Source organism: Globicephala melas, chromosome 1 (assembly GCF_963455315.2).
Source record: "Globicephala melas chromosome 1, mGloMel1.2, whole genome shotgun sequence".
Taxonomy (NCBI): Eukaryota; Metazoa; Chordata; class Mammalia; order Artiodactyla; family Delphinidae; genus Globicephala; species Globicephala melas.
Genome location: NC_083314.1, coordinates 79,570,561 through 79,589,740, shown reverse-complemented (window position 1 = coordinate 79,589,740; position 19,180 = coordinate 79,570,561). Strand labels below are relative to the sequence as shown.

General features: G+C 42.3%; 1 protein-coding gene across 3 annotated transcripts in view; it reads left to right on the top strand.

Annotated features, from left to right (window-relative positions):
• SETDB1 (SET domain bifurcated histone lysine methyltransferase 1) overlaps positions 1 to 19,180 on the top strand; it is a 30,589-nt gene that overhangs the window by 9,178 nt on the left and 2,231 nt on the right. For 2 of the 3 annotated variants that reach the window (XM_030846415.3, XM_030846414.3), the window contains exons 4-18: positions 4,132 to 4,166; positions 5,094 to 5,193; positions 5,950 to 6,075; positions 6,243 to 6,444; positions 7,128 to 7,201; positions 8,140 to 8,330; positions 9,122 to 9,251; positions 9,929 to 10,103; positions 10,187 to 10,345; positions 10,981 to 11,604; positions 12,053 to 12,169; positions 16,499 to 16,668; positions 17,398 to 18,026; positions 18,826 to 18,854; positions 18,968 to 19,100. In XM_030846415.3, the coding sequence (XP_030702275.1) occupies positions 4,132 to 4,166; positions 5,094 to 5,193; positions 5,950 to 6,075; positions 6,243 to 6,444; positions 7,128 to 7,201; positions 8,140 to 8,330; positions 9,122 to 9,251; positions 9,929 to 10,103; positions 10,187 to 10,345; positions 10,981 to 11,604; positions 12,053 to 12,169; positions 16,499 to 16,668; positions 17,398 to 18,026; positions 18,826 to 18,854; positions 18,968 to 19,100 (2,894 nt within the window). The remainder of the gene's footprint in view (positions 1 to 4,131; positions 4,167 to 5,093; positions 5,194 to 5,949; positions 6,076 to 6,242; positions 6,445 to 7,127; positions 7,202 to 8,139; positions 8,331 to 9,121; positions 9,252 to 9,928; positions 10,104 to 10,186; positions 10,346 to 10,980; positions 11,605 to 12,052; positions 12,170 to 16,498; positions 16,669 to 17,397; positions 18,027 to 18,825; positions 18,855 to 18,967; positions 19,101 to 19,180) is intronic. The other variant, XM_030846417.3, reaches the window with a different exon arrangement.

Genomic DNA, 19,180 nt, shown 5'->3' with positions numbered 1-19,180 from the left:
CCTCTGTCCTGTTCCTCATGTCTTAACTTGGTGACTTAGAGTTCTGGAGATGACTGATGGTAATGGTTGCACAGTGACATGAATGTACTTAATACCACTGAACTGTACACTTAAAAATGGTTAAGATGGTAAATTCTGTGTTATGTATATTTTGCCACAATAAAAAAATTGGGGGAAAAAAGAATCAGATTTGTAGGTCCTGATGGGGAATACTTTCCTAGTAATTTTAAGTGTGGAGATAAAAAGCAACATAAAAACTGCATGAAGGGGACTTCCCTGGTGGTCCAGTGGTTAAGAATATGCCTTCCAATGCAGGGGATGCAGGTTCAATCCCTGATTGGGGAACTAAGATCTCACATGCTGTGGGGCAGCTAAGCCTGTGCGCCTCAACCAGAGAGCCTGCGTGCCGCAAACTACAGAGCCCACGAGCTCTAGAGCATGCACACTCTGGAGCCTGTGCACCACAACTAGAGAATCCCGTATGCCACAACGAAGAGCCCACGCACCATAACTAAAGATCCTGCATGCCACAACAAAGATCCCGTGTGCTGCAACTAAGACCCAATGCAGCCAAAAATAAAAACAAAAAAACTGCATGTTGGGACTTCCCTGGTGGCACAGTGGTTAAGAATCTGCCTGCCAATGCAGAGGACACGGGTTCGAGCCCTGGTCCAGGAAGATCCCACATGCCATGGAGCAACTAAGCGCATGTGCCACAACTCCTGAGCCTGTGCTCTAGAGCCCGCGATCCACAACTACTGAGCCTGTGTGTCACAACTATTGAAGCCCGCACACCTAGAGCCCATGCTCCACAACAAGAGAAGTCATTGCAATGAGAAACCCGTGCACTGCAACGAAGAGTATCCCCCGCTTGCCACAAATAGAGAAAGCCTGTGCACAGCAACGAAGACCTAGTGCAGGCAGACATACGTACATACATACATACATACATAAATTTATTTTAAAAAAAACGTGCGGGCTTCCCTGGTGGTGCAGTGGTTGAGAGTCCGCCTGCCAATGCAGGGGACATGGGTTCGTGCCCCGGTCTGGGAAGATCCCACATGCCGCGGAGCGGCTGGGTCCGTGAGCCATGGCCTCTGAGCCTGTGAGTCCGGAGCCTGTGCTCCACAACGGGAGAGGCCACAACAGTGAGAGGCCCACGTACCGCAAAAAAAAAAAAAAAAAAAAAAACCTGCATGTTGAGTGTGAGTAAAAGGATGAAGGCAGGATAGAATACATATGTAACTTTGCAGAATATCTTTGGCTGCAAAAGATACTGTTAATATTGGTTATTTCTGAGGCAAGTAACGAGAAGCAGGGGCAGGAGGGAGACTTATTTTTGATTGTGTGTCCTTTTATAATGTTTGAATTTTTTACCACATGAATGTATCTAAATATATTTTAAAGGTAAAAATCCCTGCAAGATTAATAACCGTCCGTCCTTAATTTGTCCTCAAATATAGAACATGTGTTTTGAAGCCTTTTACAGTTGTGGAGTTCTAAGATAACAGATATTAATCATATGCCATAGTCACAGTTCTTTGAGGAATGTGTGCACATGCACAGGTGTGTCTGTGTATTCTCTCCAAGGTTGAGTTCATATCAAATAAATAATTTTGTATCCTAACTTTTAAAACTTAATATATATCATTAGCATTGCCTCGTGTTATTGAAGATTCTTTATGAACCTCATTTAGATATGTTGTAGTTTATTTAACTATTTTTGTTATTTTCAGAAATGTACATTGCTTTCCATTTTTGTTTTTATTTATTTAGTTATTTTTGCTACTTCCCCCCCCCAGTTTTATTGAGATATAATTGACAAATAATATAGTATTAGTTTAAGGTATAAGACATAATGATTTGATATGTATGTTTATTGCAAAATGATTACCACCATTACCTTTTTTAATTTTAATTTATTATTTGGCTGCGTCAGGTCTTAGTTGTGGCTTGTGGGATCTTCATTGCAGCATACGGGATCTTTTGGCGCAGCATGCGGGCTTCTCTCTAGTTGTGGTGCGCGGGCTACAGAGCGCACGGGCTCAGTAGTTGCAGTGTGCAGGTTTAGTTGCTCCACAGCATGTGGGATCTTAGTTCCCCGACCAGGATCAAACCAGCGTCCCCTGCGTTGGAAGGTGGATTCTTAACCATTGGACCACCAAGGAAGTCCCCCCATTTTTAAATATACGTTATAAATATCTAAAATTTCACTGTACGATACAGTAGCCACTATCCACATGTGGCTATTTAAATTATGTGAAATGTGGGAATTCCCTAGCAGTCCAGTGGTTAGAACTCCACACTTTCACTGCCAAGGGCCCAGGTTCAATCCCTGGTCAGGGAACTAAGATCCCGCAAGCCATGTGGTGTGACCAAAAATAAAAAAATATGTGAAATGTGAAGCCTAGTATTTTCCAGAATGTATAAAGAACTCTTACAACTCAAGAATAAAAAGACAAATGACCCAATTAAAAATGGGCAAAAGATTTGAATAGATATTTCTTCAGAGAAGATGTGAAAATGACCAATAAGTATATGAAAAGATGTTCAACATCATTAGTTGTTAAGGAAATGCAAGTCAAAACTACTTTATACTTACTAGGATAGCTGTAGTTAAAAAGATAGACAGTAATAAGTGTTGACAAGGATGTGGAGAAATTGGAATCCTCTAAATTGCTGGTGGGAATGTAAAATGGTACAGCCAGTTTGGACAAATCTTTCAGTTCCTCAAAAGGTTAAACCTTATGGCCTAGCAATTCCACTCCTAGCCATATACCCAAGAGAAATGAGAACATATGCCCACATAAAAACTGATATTCAAATGTGCCTGTCAACATTATTCATAACAGCCAAAAAGCGGAAACAACCCAAATGTCCATCAACTGATGAATGGATAAATAAAATATGGCATAGCCATACGATGGAATATTATTCAATCATATAAAGGAATGAAGTGCTGATAAATGTTGCAACATAGATGAATCTGATATGATGCACCACATATAATATGACTCCGTTTATATGAAATATCCAGAATAGGCAAATCCATAGAGACACAAAGTAGATTAATGTTTGCTGGGGGTTGTGGGAAGGGTGGAATGGGGAGTGAGTGCTAATGGGTATTTTCATCACTCCGGAAAGAAACCCCATACTCATTAGTGGGGTTTCTTTTCAGGGTGATGAAAATGTTCTAGAATTAGATAGTGGTGGTGGTTGTACAACCTTGTGAATACATTAAAAACCACTGAATTAAACATTTTAAATGGGTAAATTTCTTGGTATGTGAATTATACCTGATTTTAAAAGAATTTTTAGTAAAATTTAAAGTTCATTTCATGTGCTTAGTAGCCAAATTTTAACATATTAGACAGTGTAGATACAGAACATGTTTATCATAGCAGGAAGTTCTGTTGGACAGCACTACTCAAGAAGAAACATTTTTGCTTAATTCACTGACTATATTTCACTTTTCAAATCATTCAAATAACCCATAAATTATTGTTATAAGAATTCAAATATTTGGGCTTCCCTGGTGGCGCCATGGTTAAGAATCCGCCTGCCAATGCAGGGGACACGGGTTTGAGCCCTGGTCTGGGAAGATCCCACATGCCATGGAGCAACTAAGCCCACATGCCACAACTGCTGAGCCTGTGCTCTAGAGCCCACGAGCCACAACTGCTGAGTCCGTGTGCCACAACTACTGAAGCCCAAGCGCCTAGAGCCTGTGCTCCTCAACAAGAGAAGCCACCACAATGAGAAGCCCATGCACCGCAACGAAGAGTAGCCCCCGCTCGCCGCAACTAGAGAAAGGCCACGCACAGCAACAAAGACCCAATGCAGCCAAAAAATAAAAATAAACAAATTTAAAAAGAGAGAATTCAAATATTTGAAAATCCCACAGAATATCACCTGTCCCAGTACTTTATCCCCAGGTAAGCACTGTTACCTATTTGCTGTGTATCTTTCTAAATGCTTTTGGTACTTTCACATAGATATGTATATCTATATCTAGTTTTCAGTTGTTATCAATAATGTTTCCATGGTAATCCTGTTAAGTAGCTTAGTTCTTGATTTCTTGGAAATTCTTATGTGTAAGTCCCTTACACTCAGAGTTTTTCTCATCTGTAGGTGATGCTGGGAGCAGAACTCCAAAAGACCAGAAGGTAAGTTGGGATGGGTAAGAGAAGGGTGAGAGATAAGAATATGAAAATGGGAGAAACTTTTGGCCTGACCATTCGGTCAGTTCAGCTATCAGCATATAATCGTTCACCCTGCATAATCAGCCCTATGGGTTGCAGTTCTCTAATAGGTGTTAAAAGAATGCAAAAGTTTCTTATAGATGCATGCACTGAGTGCTGTATGAATGTAGAATTTGGCAGTTAAATTAGTCAAGGATAGCTTCCTAAAGCTGATTTCTGAACCAGATTTGTAAGAAAGGGCAGGTTTTGCCTGATAAAGTAACTATAAGCTTCTAAACATAACTCATTCTATTTTGCTTTTTAAAAGACAAGTTCTTATGCTGGAGAACTGGTGCTACATATATACAATGGAATATTACTCAGCCATAAAAAGAAATGAAATTGAGTTATTTGTAATGAGGTGGACCTAGAGTCTGTCATACAGAGTGAAGTAAGTGAGAAAGAGAAAAACAAATACTGTATGCCAACACATATATATGGAATCTAAAAAAAAAAACAAAAGGTTCTGATGAACCTAGGGGCAGGACAGGAATAAAGATGCAGATGTAGAGAATGGATGTGAGGACACAGGGAGGGGGAAGGGTAAACTGGGATGAAGTGAGAGAGTAGCACTGACATACATACACTACCAAATGTAAAATAGATGGCTAGTGGGAAGCAGCTGCATCGCACAGAGAGATCAGCTTGGTGCTTTGTGACCACCTGGTGGGGGGGGATAGGGAGGGTGGGAGGGAGAGGATATGGCGATATATGTATACATATAGCTGATTCACTTTGTTGTACAGCAGAAACTAGCACAACATTGTAAAGCAATTATATTCCAATAAAGATGTTAAAAAAGAACCGGTGCTACTATTTTAAAACTTGATTCCCTCATCCCTTTCCTTACAGCTCCGTGAAGCTATGGCTGCCTTAAGAAAGTCAGCTCAAGATGTCCAGAAGTTCATGGACGCTGTCAACAAGAAGAGCAGTTCCCAGGATCTACACAAAGGTTAGAGTCAGGAGGCACCTCGGTATAGGTGCGGGCATGAAATCCTACAAAGAGATTTCATGGATAACTGGCTTTGTTTTAGCATTTCAGAATCCTTCTTCACCTCTGTTTGGTTCTTTTAACACCACAGATTTTCCTTGCTGTCTGCTTGTCGTTTCTCCCCCTGCTGAACAGCTTATGGGATCTTAGTTCCCCAACCACATATTGAACCTAGGCCCACGGCAGTGAAAATGCAGAGTCCTAACCACTGGACCACCGGGGAAGTCCCTTGGCTTAAGTCTTTTGTCTGCTGGTTTTCTACTGTGTGATGGCTTTGTCCAAATACCTTTTTAGCTCCATGTTCGTGATTTCTTCTTCCAGATGAAGGTTAAAGAGAAGAGAGTAACTCAAACCCTTAGAAAGAGGTCTGAGGGAAACTTTGTAGAGTGTGGCTGTTAAGAGATCCCTCCCAGGAATATGTTTTATAAAATGCTACGTGGCATTTAATGAGTGGTAATTAATGTTATTAATAAGGAGTTGGAAATATTTGGTTAAAGTGAGATGGTCTTGAGTTACATGTGAATTTCAATTCAAGTTTTTCCTGTTAGCATAAACAGTTGATTGGACTGTGTCTTATATTTCTGCCCTTGGCCAACAGAGCAGTAAAAGTGGCTAAGGATCAAAAGATTACCCCACTTGCCCCAATAACCCAGTACTTTCTTTATTTTTCCATTCTTTCCCCAGTCTATGCCATATCTCTTTATGCTTTCTTCCTAGGAACCTTGAGTCAAATGTCTGGAGAATTGAGTAAAGATGGTGACCTGGTGGTTAGCATGCGCATTCTGGGCAAGAAGAGAACTAAGACGTGGCACAAAGGCACCCTTATTGCCATCCAGACGGTTGGTATGTTCAAGCTAGAGGAAGAACTAATGAAAGACAACCTGCAGGTCTCCAATGCTGATTGTTTCTTTTCCCCATAGCCTTGCCTTTTGTCTCTCACGTAGCAACCAGGATTCACACAGAAACTGACGGTTTTTAAAATTTTTTGTTTATCTTTCCCTTTTACTCAGGGCCAGGGAAGAAGTACAAGGTGAAATTTGACAACAAAGGAAAGAGTCTTCTGTCAGGGAACCATATTGCCTATGATTACCACCCTCCTGCTGACAAGCTGTATGTGGGCAGTCGAGTAGTGGCCAAATACAAAGATGGGAATCAGGTCTGGCTCTACGCTGGCATTGTAGCTGAGACACCAAACGTCAAAAACAAGCTCAGGTACCTGGACAGAGGATTGTAAAGAGAGTGGGAGCCGGGAGCACAGCACCTGCCCTGTTGAAGCCACAGTCCAGATCTCACAATTAGCTTTTGTGTTCTTAGTCCCCAGTGGCCAGAAACTCTTTCTTTGCCATGGAGTCATGTGGATGATTCTTTCTCGCCACCCCCCCACACACACCCTTTTTTCTCCTTTTCTCAAGGAGAAAACTGGGTAGGGGAGAATAATTCAGATTGATTAATGGTTAGGTGGAATAGAGAATTCATATAGAAGGAAGAAATGGAGACTAAATGTTTTTCAGCAGTTTAGGAATCTGACAGTATAATGAGAATAAATAGCTTTTGGCAAAGTGGGGATATGTTGGTTAGATTAAGGGAGAATTCTAATATTATTTTCCATTATGGTTTATCACAAGATATTAAATATAGTTCCCTGTACCATACAGTAGGACCTTATTGTTTATCCATTCTGTATGTAATAGTTTGCATCTGCTAACCTAAGGGAGAATTCTTAACTCTTGGGGTGGGAAGAGAGAATAGTAGGAAGAAAGTAGTGCACCGAACATCTTCCCTGGAGTGTGTCCTGTTTGTGATCCAGAGGCGTGGAAGCTATGATAAGATAATTTCTGTTGGTCGAGTTAAATATCATAACCCCCAATCTTTCTACCGTCACTCTTTCCTTACAGGTTTCTCATTTTCTTTGATGACGGCTACGCTTCCTATGTTACACAGTCTGAACTGTATCCCATTTGCCGGCCACGTGAGTGTCCCTCCTTTCTTCCTTAGTTCTATCCATTTCCTCCTCTACCTTGTATTTCTTCTTAACACAACCAATTAAAAGGCCCTAATGTTTTTGGTGCTTTAGTCTCAAAGAGGATAAGTTTCATTAATGTCCTTTGAGAGTTACAGTTTAATTTGCTCATCTCTAGTGCTGGGTCTTTGCAGCCAAAGAGTCAGACACTAGAAGAGCATGACTTACCTTGAGTGGATGCTCATATTGTAGGTGTCTTTTGATTTCATTTCTGAGTGATTTAGGTTTGAGAAGATATTACTTCTTTCCTAGTCTCATGCTTAATCTAACATTTGTATAAATCTGTAGTCTGCATAGTGCTTTCATAGCACTTTCTCATGGTGCTTTCTACAGAAGCTGTATTAGATGGGGGCTTCATAGTGTCCTCTGTACTTGTGACTCTGGCTTGGGAGAGACTCTTAACAGAAGCAACTGTTTTTAATTGCAGAAGAGTCAACTAACATAGCTGTGTTTCCACATAACATGGCAGTAAATACATTCAGGGTCCCTTAAAAGCCTGATGGAGCATGAGAAGGAAGGACAGGTTTTTTTAAATCAATTTCATGGTGCCACCTATTGTTTTTGATTTACCTTTAGACTTACCAAGTTAACAAGAATTTCCACTTGACTTTTCCTAAGAAGAAACAAACATGTTTATGAAATGAGTGCCTCACCTATGTTTTCATATTGCTTATTTAGTATTTACTTGATTTGAGTGTACATTTACACATTAGGTTCAATACTTTTAGGTGATCTTGGTTTTGCTTCCCTTGAGGTTATGATTTCTTCGTTTATTTTTTCTCTCCTTCCCAACCTGAAAAATACCAAATGTCTCCTTGCCAACCATTTTCCCCTATCAAGACATGCCCTACCTGCCCTCTCTCAGCCCTACTTCTTCCTTGGGACAGTGAAAAAGACTTGGGAGGACATAGAAGACATCTCCTGCCGAGACTTCATAGAGGAGTATATCACTGCTTACCCCAACCGCCCCATGGTTTTGCTCAAGAGTGGACAGCTTATCAAGACTGAGTGGGAAGGCACGTGGTGGAAGTCCCGAGTTGAGGAGGTGGACGGCAGCCTAGTCAGGATCCTCTTCCTGGTACTCTTCTTCCCTAGAGTTTTAGAGGCAGGGATTTGGGTGAGATGGGGGAGCATAAGAGGCGATAATGATGATGATTTTGTAGAAATGCCGTAGTTTTCCTCTTTCTTATCCTCTTACCTATTCTTGCTGTTTTGGGTCAAATTTTACTTTATCTTCTTTTTGGTTCCTGTATGAGTGGTTATTAAAAATAAATTCCCTGAATTTAATTATGACACTAATCTGCATGACACTGTTTTTGTTTTTCTCCAGGAGTATCCACAATGCATGTAGGTACAGAGAAGGCGGCTAGTTCTGTTTGCCAGGGTTAGGGCTTTGATAGCATAGTGGGACAAAAAAGAAGGATCAGTGAATTCGAGGTCTTGATGATCTTTCAAGGCCCAGTTTAACTCTTAGATCTTCTATACTTATCCTTTTCTTCTGTCTCATGCCTTTCTTAGAATTATATTTCTTCTCTGAACTATTTCAGCCCTTTGATCCTAAGGCCTTATGATCCTTGTTACACTTCTTATACTCAGTATAAACATCTATCTCTCTTATAATTTTTCACACAAGGAATATATGTGTTTTTGTTTTGGGGGTTTTTTTTGTTTGTTTTTGTTGTTGTTGAATTCCTGATGCCTGTCATGGAGCCTGGCACATAAGCTTATTGAATAGATAGGGAATTCAGGGCTCATCAGGGAGATTGCGCCCAAGGGAGGCACATAGTATATATTCTTCACAAGCGGCGGTGTAGATTCTAGCCTTTAACTCATTCCCCCCGCCACCGTTCCTTCCTCCCAATCCCCCAGGATGACAAAAGATGTGAATGGATCTATCGAGGCTCTACACGGCTGGAGCCCATGTTCAGCATGAAGACATCCTCAGCCTCTACGCTAGAGAAGAAGCAAGGCGGACAGCTCAGGACACGTCCAAATATGGGTATGTCCTGAAAGATACCCTGGGAGAAGGAAGAAATGGACAAACCAGCAAAGGGGTTTATGTACAATGGCTATATCCTTTGTTTGCCAGGATTACACTACTGACTCATTGAAAACAGGACATGTGCCCTGAATTGTTTCCAGTAGTGGTGATGGATTTGTGATGCTGCCTACACATTCTATGGCTCTGATTTGTTCTAAAAAACACATAAAAATCTGAAACAACTGGCTTAGGTTAGGGGTATTGTTGGTAGTAATTACCTGTTATCCACGTGAAGATTATATGCTTTGTGTGTTACCTGTGGTCAGTTTTTTTAAAGCCCAAACCAGTTTTGTTTTTGTTTTTATATATTCCTGGCATACTTTCTGGTTAATTTTTCCTGACAACATTAGTTGATCAAAGAATGCGTTTTTGAAAAATTTTACCAAAGTATGAGATAATTACTAATGTAAATCGTCTGAGGCAGGAAGATGAAATCTTGTTATTTAAGTAAAAGTCAGCCTGTGCCAGTATTCCCACTCATTGGTGTAAATAGTGAGATCTGACAGTCTTAGCACTTAGTCAAAATGTTTCCATTGTTGCTTTTTTAGATTATATAAATTGAGGATTAGATGTGTGCATGAATATAAATGACACAGTTCTCATCTTCTCAATGGTCAATTTCCTTTTTCCTATAGGTGCTGTGAGGAGCAAAGGTCCCGTGGTCCAGTACACTCAGGATCTGACCAGTACTGGAACCCAGTTCAAGCCAGTGGAGCCCCCTCAGCCTACAGCTCCACCTGCCCCACCTGCCCCACCTGCCCCACCTGCCCCACCTGGTCCACCTCTGTCCCCCCAGGCAGGTGACAGTGAGTGAGTGCTATTCCTTCTTTTTCGCTGGTTTCTTTCATATTGTATTTTCTGTATCCCTTATTATATGATCTCTAATCTCCTAGAAGCTTGGAAAGCCAGCTTGCCCAATCTCGGAAGCAGGTAGCCAAAAAAAGCACATCCTTCCGGCCAGGATCTGTGGGCTCTGGTCATTCCTCCCCTACATCGCCTGCACTCAGTGAAAATGCTCCTGGTGGGAAACCTGGGATCAGTCAGACACATAGGTGAGAAAATCTCAGGCTCTCTTTTGGGGGTGTTGGCAGTGTGGACTGAATGGTCACTGTATAGGGAGGTTCCTTAGCTACAAGGTGTCTAGTTAAGATTATGATGGTGAGAAGTTTGAACTTGAAAAGGAAGCTTTACACTTGGACGTTACCAGAAACAGAATGTAAAAATAATTGAATTAGAAACTAGGCTTCTAAAAATACAATCACCAGAAAGTCATTTGTTAAGATTGCTTATTGAATATGGTGTCATCATTGGTACAATAGAAAGGGAACTCTGTAGCCTCTTTCCTTGAATCGTGGGAGTCAGTAAGGGCATTTATAGGACACATAGCAGGAAAAACTAGCATTGGTAGAAGACTGGACTCTACTTCCATAAGTCGCAGGCAAAAAAAATTTTAGGAAAATATATGCTGTTGAAATAGAGATATTATCAGTCACTGAAGAGTAACCAGAGCATGTCATTGTCCAGGTTTAGTAAGGCAAGGGGAAATTTGACTTTCTTGTATCATCTTTAGCTTTAAGAGGACAGCTATTTGAAAGGTTAGAGAAGTGGTTGAGCCAGCTGATGGGCTAAGTGTACACTAGAGAGGTGCTATTGCTTTCTCATCTGAATTCTTGCATCTCATTTGCAGATCACCTTTAGGATCCACAACCTCTGCCCCAGCACCCCCAGCTCCCCCAGCACCCCCAGCCTTCCATGGCATGCTGGAGCGGGCCCCGGCAGAGCCCTCCTACCGCGCCCCCATGGAGAAGCTTTTCTACTTACCTCATGTCTGCAGCTATACTTGTCTGTCTCGAGTCAGACCTATGAGAAATGAGCAGTATCGGGGCAAGAACCCTCTCCTAGTCCCACTACTGTATGACTTCCGGCGGATGACAGCCCGGCGCCGAGTTAACCGCAAGATGGGCTTTCATGTTATCTATAAGACACCCTGTGGCCTCTGCCTTCGGACAATGCAAGAGATTGAGCGCTACCTTTTTGAGACAGGCTGTGACTTCCTCTTCCTGGAGATGTTCTGTTTGGATCCATATGTTCTTGTGGACCGAAAGTTTCAGCCCTATAAGCCTTTTTACTATATTTTGGACATCACCTATGGGAAGGAAGATGTTCCTCTGTCCTGTGTCAATGAGATTGACACAACTCCCCCACCTCAGGTGGCCTACAGCAAGGAACGAATCCCAGGCAAGGGTGTTTTCATTAACACAGGCGCTGAATTTCTGGTTGGCTGTGACTGCAAAGATGGGTGCCGGGACAAGTGAGTTGGTTAAGGAATTGCTGGCCCTGCCTCCAACTTTGTTGTGATTGTCTTTCTTTCCACTTCTTTGCCTTATACTGCACTCCTCCTTTCCTCACCTCCCTTTACCTTCTTAGCTGGAGCTCCTGCCATAAGGCCTCCATGAAAACTATGAGACTGAGAGGCTGGGGCCCCATAGCTTAACCCTGGGTGCATGTGTCTTATGTTCGTTTCTCTGATTCTCCTTTTCCTTTGCTTCCCTCCATTATGCTTTTGGTTGCCACTTGTTTTGTTCTCTGTCTCTTTATCTTATTCTCACTCTGTCATATTCTGTCTTTAACGTTCTCATTTATATGTATGCAAGAAGAAAAATTTCACTGCTCTATCACCATCCTTTTATCAGTAGTAACTTCTTGCCTCTAAAGAAAGTCTCACAGCTGTAGCTGTTGTACCCTTCTGTTTTATACAGGTCCAAGTGTACCTGCCATCAGCTAACTGTCCAGGCTACAGCCTGTACCCCAGGCGGCCAAATCAACTCTAACTCTGGCTACCAGTACAAGAGACTAGAAGAGTGTCTTCCCACAGGGTAAGTAGTCAGGGGAAAGTGAAGCACCTCAGAGACTGAATTCTTGTTTTTCTGTGCTTGTAACAACCATCAGAATTCTAAAAATTGGAGCCAAAAATAGGATAACTGAAACAGACATTTTATCAATTAAGCCTCAGTTACTGAATTCCCAGCCCATGTTTCTTCCTTGAGCTTTCCTCGAAATGAATACATAAAATGATTGAATAGTATCTAGCAATTTTCTGTTGCAGTAAAAGATCACCTTGATTTCAGAGCTGTACGATTATTCTAACAGATTGTGGTTTACTCTGGCAAGCGAGATGTGTTCAGAGAGGAGACCTGATTATATAGGACTTTGTAAATCAGAATAAAAATTAGAGTCAAATTCATGATGTGATGGGAAGCTGTTAGGGAATTTTAAGCAGGCAAATGATGTGATCTGCCTTTTAAAGATTACTCTGACTTCTCTATGAAAAATAAGTCTTTAGGGCAGCAAAAGTAGAATTTGGTAGACCAATTAGATACTTTCAGGAACATAGGTAAGAAGTGGTGGTTGCTGGGGCTTGTACTAGAATGAAGGTGGCAGTAGAGATGAAAGCGGATACACTTGGGGATGCACTTGCAGGTAGAGCTGCAGAACTTCATAGATTGCGGAATGGGAGGGAAAGAACAGATCAAGGACAAGTCCTAAATTTTATACTTGAGCAACTAAGTGGATGCTGGTGCTTTTTACTGAGATGGAAGACTAGAGCTAGAGTTGCAGGTCTGAGTAAAAGTCAGCTTCTGTTCTGGCCATGTTAAGTCTGAGATGCCTGTTAGGCAACCCAAGTGGAAATGTCAAGAAGGCGTTGAGGACTTCCCTGGTGGCACAGTGGTTAAGAATCCGGCTGCAAGTGCAGGGGACACAGGTTCGAGCCCTGCTCCAGGAAGATCCCACATGCCGCAGAGCAACTAAGCCCATGCGCCACAACTACTGAGCCGGCGCTCTAGAGCCCACAAGCCACAACTACTGAGCCCATGTGCCACAACTACTGAAACCCGTGAGCCTAGAGCCCGTGCTCAGCAACAAGAGAAGCCACCACAATGAGAAGCCCGCGCACCACAACAAAGAGTAGCCCCCACTCGCTGCAACTAGAGAAAGCCTGCGTGCAGCAACGAAGACCCAACGCAGCCAAATAAATAAATAAATTTATTTAATTTTTTTTTTTTTTTTTTTAAGAAAAAAGGGCATTGAGACTTCTGAAGAGAAGTGTAAGGATTGGGCATAAAGAATTAGGAGTCATCAGCTCAGGAGTGATAGTTAAAGCCTGGACGAGTTCATCTAGAGAGAATATCGATAATAGAAAAGAGAAGGGGCCCAGAGTAAGTCCTGGGCTATCCAACTAGAAATTGAGCAGAGGAGGTGGAGCCAGCATGTGAGATTGAGAAGGACAGGTCAGGGAAAGAGGAGGACAGTGAAAAAAGTGGGATATAATGTGGTAAGCTGGGTGTATATGAATATGTGAACTAATTAGCCTAATACTCAAGATACATAATTAACAGAGAGGATGAAAAAGGAAAGAATCATCAGTGAAGTAATTCAGATGCTTTCCCATAATGGAAGGAACTGTATTTCCAAAGTGAAAAGGCCAGTCAGGTCCTAGCATAACGGATGAAAATAGATCCCCACTAAAACACATGATGATAAAATGTGATCATTGTGTCCACAGAACACTGAGGACAAAAAGAAAATACTAAAACCTTCTAGAGAAGAGAAAGAGACCACAAAAGAAACAAGAATTCAAAAAAAAAAAAAAAGAATTCAAAGTGACTTCGGCCTTCTCAAAATAACATTGGAAGCTAGATGGCAATTAAGGAATCTGTTCAGAATTCTAAGGAAAATTATTTCTAACCTAGAGTTCTAAACCCAGGAAAACTATCAGTTGTTGGTTAAAGTAGGCTAAAGCCTTTTTTTTTTTTTTTTAACTTATTTGGTTTTGGCTGCGTTGGGTCTTCGTTGCTGCACACAGGCTTTCTCTAGTGTGGCAAGCGGGGGCTGCTCTTCATTGTGTTGCGCAGGCTTCTCTTGTTGCGGAGCGTGGGCTCTACACTTGCGGGCTTCAATAGTTGCAGCACGCAGGCTTAGTAGTTGTGGCACGTGGGCCCTAGAGCACGTAGGCTTAGGTAGTTGGGGTGCGTGGGCTCTAGGGCTCATGGGCTTCAGTAGTTGTGGCACGCGGGCTCAATAGTTGTGGCTTGTGGGCTCTAGAGTGCAGGCTCAGTAGTTGTAGCACATGGGCTTAGTTGCTCCGTGGCATGTGGGATCTTCCCGGACCAGGGATCAAACCCTATCTCCTGCATTGGCAGGCAGATTGTTAACCACTGCGCCACCAGGGGAGTCCCTAAAGACATTTTTTAGACATGAAACACCTCAAAATTTTCCATTATTTTCCCTCTCAGAAAATTACTGGAAATGTTTACTAAAATGGGGGGGAAAAGACAAGAGAGAAGAAGGCATATACTGATCCAGGAAACAGAGGCTCCAGCTCAAAAGAGTAGTGAGGGGAATCCCACATGATAGTGAAGTCAAGGGGGCTTCCAGGCTGACAGCTGTGCACCAGATGTAGAGAACAGCCAGTGTCAGAGCAGGTCAGATTTGGCTGCAGGAGAGACTTTTGGGAAAGGGGGTTTGATAGAAAACCTGATGGTTTTGAGTATCTTCAGAGGAGATTGAGACTACTGGGGAAATCAGGACATAAATTTGAGCTGAGTGCATATTGAAAACTAAGCAAAGGAAAAGACACCTGTTAGCTTTAGCTGCATTGTATCATTTATGTTTTAATTATAAACAAAAAAAATTGAATCTTGTAACAACATTTAGATTTGATAATGCTGAGTAGTAGGTGCCTGTTCATTATATCTTTTTTACATGTTTGAAATGTTTCATAAGAATATTTTCAAATAACCACAAATATGTCACTCCCCTGCTTAAAACTCTTTAAAAGCTTTCCACTGCACTTTGGATATTATTCTAACTCTTAATCTTGGATCACAAGACAATGTACTATCTGGCTCCTTCCTATCTCTCTACTTCCAAAACTGTTCCAACCACACTGATATTCTTCAGTGCCTGGATCCAGTTCACCCAGTGTTGCCAGCCTACCTCAAGAGGCTTTGTACGTACTGTGCCCTCTTCTTGGCATCCTTCCACTGTTGTTTGCATGATTATCTTCTTTAACCTTGAGCTCTCAGCTTTAATCTCATCTCCTCAGAGAGACCTTTCCTGGTCACTCTAAAACTAGGTCATTTTCACTCCCTTCATTCTCTCATTGAGAGAGTGTCCTTTAGTATCTGTGACAACTTTATTTGTTGACTTGTTTTTGTTCTCTTTTCCGTTAGAAGGTAATCTCCATGAGGGCAGGAACCTTGTCTGTCTTGCTCACCATTGTATCACCAGCAGCTAATTTACCCAGTGCATGGCACATAGTAACCATTCAAATTTTGTTGAATGATACTCAGTATAGCTACTCTGAAAATCTCATGTGTTGGTGATTAGACCTGAGATCAAATTCTGGCCTTGTTGCTTCCAAGCTGATCCTGTTTTATCAGCTGTAAACAGAGTATATGAGCACTAATACTTTCCCAACCCCGGTGGGGTTTTAAGGGACCTAACAAAGATGCTTCGTTTCCTTTTTTTTTTAAGATTTACTTATTTTTGGCTGTGTCGGGTCTTAGTTGCAGCACATGGGCTCTTTGTAGCAGCACATGGACTTCTCTCTAGTTGTGGCGTGCAGGGTTTTTTTCTTTCTCTAGTTGTGGCACACAGGCTCCAGGGTGCGTGGGCTCTGTAGTTGGTGGCACACGAGCTCTAGTTGAGGTGCGCGAGCTCAGTAGTTGTGGCGCGCAGGCTTAGTTGCCCCGCAGCATGTGGGATCTTAGTTCCCTAAACAGGGATCGAACCCGCATCCCCTGCATTGTAAGGCGGATTCTTAACCACTGGACCACCAGGGAAGTCCCTTAAGTATCTTTATTTTATGTATCTATTTCTACAAATTGACTTATTTTAATGTCTCTGAATCCATATTCACCTCATAGTTTGCTTAGCTTTTCTCCAGTCATTAGGCATTCTGTTATTCACTGTTACTATCTGTAGTGCTATAAATATCTGTATCAGTCACTTTTCCCCCTTCTGAGTTATTTCTTTGGGCTATATTCCCAAGTGAATCAAAGAGCATAGACAGTTCAGTAAATCTGCTCATTTAGATCATTACCTGATAAATGATGACACCTTAAAAATTATAAAAGTTCTGTGTATGTAATGGATGCTCTAGTGATCATGTTATGATTGATTTTATTGTGACCTCCTCCCAGAGTTTATGAGTGTAACAAACGCTGCAATTGTGACCCAAACATGTGCACAAACCGGTTGGTGCAGCATGGACTGCAGGTTCGACTGCAGCTCTTCAAGACCCAGAACAAGGGCTGGGGTATCCGCTGCTTGGATGACATTGCCAAAGGCTCTTTTGTCTGTATCTATGCAGGTTGGTGATGAAATGAAAGGGTTGCTTTCTGGGGTTAGGACACGGTGGGACATTGAATCATAGACAAGTTGAACTTAAGAATGCTTAACATGTGAACTGGGGGATAGGGGAAGCCAGAATTTTCTTCTATAAAGAACATGAGTGATGTGCCTGTCTGGGTGGATCAAGAAGGGACAGAAGTGCTTCAGGAGGACGAGAACAAAAAGGGATGAAGGAGTGGGATAGGGAGGGCGGGAGGGAGGGAGACACAAGAGGGAAGAGATATGGGAACATATGTATATGTATAACTGATTCACTTTGTTATAAAGCAGAAACTAACACACCATTGTAAAGCAATTATACTCCAATAAAGATGTTTAAAAAAAAAAAGGGATGAAATTGTGGACATGATGTTTCAGCAGAGAGACATGATAGTAGAGTCCAGTGTTTCATTTTTTCCCCCATCACTCCACTCCACCCAGAGATTTAGCATAACTGAAGAACTCTCTTTTGGTAAACAAAGTAAAGGGGAAGAATGGGATGGCAGAAAGGGCAAGATTTAAAACTATAGTAAGTTCCGCTTATTCTCATAGTTAAGACGCGAAGAAGGAGGTATCATCAAAGAGAAATGAGACACCATAATGGAGGCGATTTGACTCTCTTTGCTGGTGGGCTGGATATTGATGGAATGAACTTTATTCTTTCTAAAAGCACCTCATAACCCTGGAAGGCCTTTCTCTTCATTCCCAGGCAAAATCCTGACAGATGACTTTGCCGACAAGGAGGGCCTGGAAATGGGTGATGAATATTTTGCCAATCTGGACCATATCGAGAGCGTGGAGAACTTCAAGGAAGGATATGAGAGTGATGTCCCCTGTTCCTCTGACAGCAGTGGTGTAGACTTGAAGGACCAGGAAGATGGCAACAGCGGTACAGAGGACCCCGAAGAGTCCAATGACGATAGCTCAGATGATAACTTCTGTAAGGATGAGGACTTCAGCACCAGCTCGGTGTGGCGCAGCTATGCTACCCGGCGGCAGACCCGGGGCCAGAAGGAGAATGGATTGTCTGAGATGCCTTCCAAGGACTCTCGCCCCCCAGACCTTGGGCCCCCACGTGTTCCTGTCCCTCCATCGATCCCTGTAGGTGGCTGCAATCCACCTTCCTCTGAAGAGACACCCAAGAACAAAGTGGCCTCGTGGTTGAGCTGCAATAGTGTCAGTGAAGGTGGCTTTGCTGACTCTGATAGCCGTTCATCCTTCAAAACTAGTGAAGGTGGGGAAGGTCACGCTGGGGGAGGCAGAGGGGAGGCTGAGAAGGCTTCCACCTCAGGGCTGGGCTTCAAGGATGAGGGTGACATCAAGCAGCCCAAGAAAGAGGTAAGCAGTGGCAGGAAACTCTTGAGAATTGTGGCTTTTGTATAACTTTTTTGTGGTAACAAACAATGTGGTCTCACCATGAGTCTTTTTTTTTTTTTTTTTTTTTTTGGCCGTGCCACGCAGCTTGTGGGATCTTAGTTCCCTGACCAGATATCAAACCTGTGCCCCCTGCAGTGGAAGCGTGGAATTCTAACCACTGGACTGCCAGGGAATTCCCTCATGAGTCTTCACATACAGATTATTTACTTGATGGATATTTCTGTGGCAAATCTGATTAACCTACCCCTAATACATTCCTAGTGTTGGTTTAAAGAACCAAATTATTTTAAAGTCAGCCTGCTGGGGGGAAAGTATCTGATTTATTCCAAAGTGAAGGGTTTATAAGTAATTTTTTTTAATTGCTGTTTCAAGTTATCTACATCATTGCTTTCTTTTATTATAGTAGAATGATCTTACAAGAATTGATCTTACGTGTATTTTTAATGATGTTGAAACTTAGCACATTACAGGTGGTGAACTGTCCCTTGTCCTCGTAAGATTCTGCCCATGGTGTTTTCCGTGTACATTTTTTAATGCCCTATTGTTGGGAAGGGTTAAAGACCCCTCCCAGGGGGGCTTCCTGATGAGAATGATTGTTACTCTTAACTTGCAGAGGAATTTCTTCACACACACTCCACTTTAGATAGTGTACCTGTTACTGGCTAATGTCTTTGGAGGTCATTTGAGGTGAAGTCTGTAATCGTTGGATTTGTTATCCAGGACCATGAAAACATTTAACCCTTCACTTGCTCTCTTCCAGGACCCTGATGACCGGAACAAGATGTCAGTGTGAGTGCCTCTCTCTTTGACCTTTTTCCAAGTCTACCTTCTCTAAAGCCTACAGAAGTAGCCTAAGAAACATCCAGTAACCTGACCCCTCTCATGTCTTCCTCTCCCATCAGAGTTACTGAAAGCTCTCGAAATTATGGTTACAATCCTTCTCCCGTGAAGACTGAAGGACTTCGCCGCCCACCAAGTAAGACTAGCATGCATCAGAGCCGACGACTCATGGCCTCTGCTCAGTCAAACCCTGACGTAAGTGACCTTTCTCAAGCTGCACCTTACCCAGCTTTCTGTTTTATTCATAGTCTGAGTAAAGGAACATTCTCACCTCA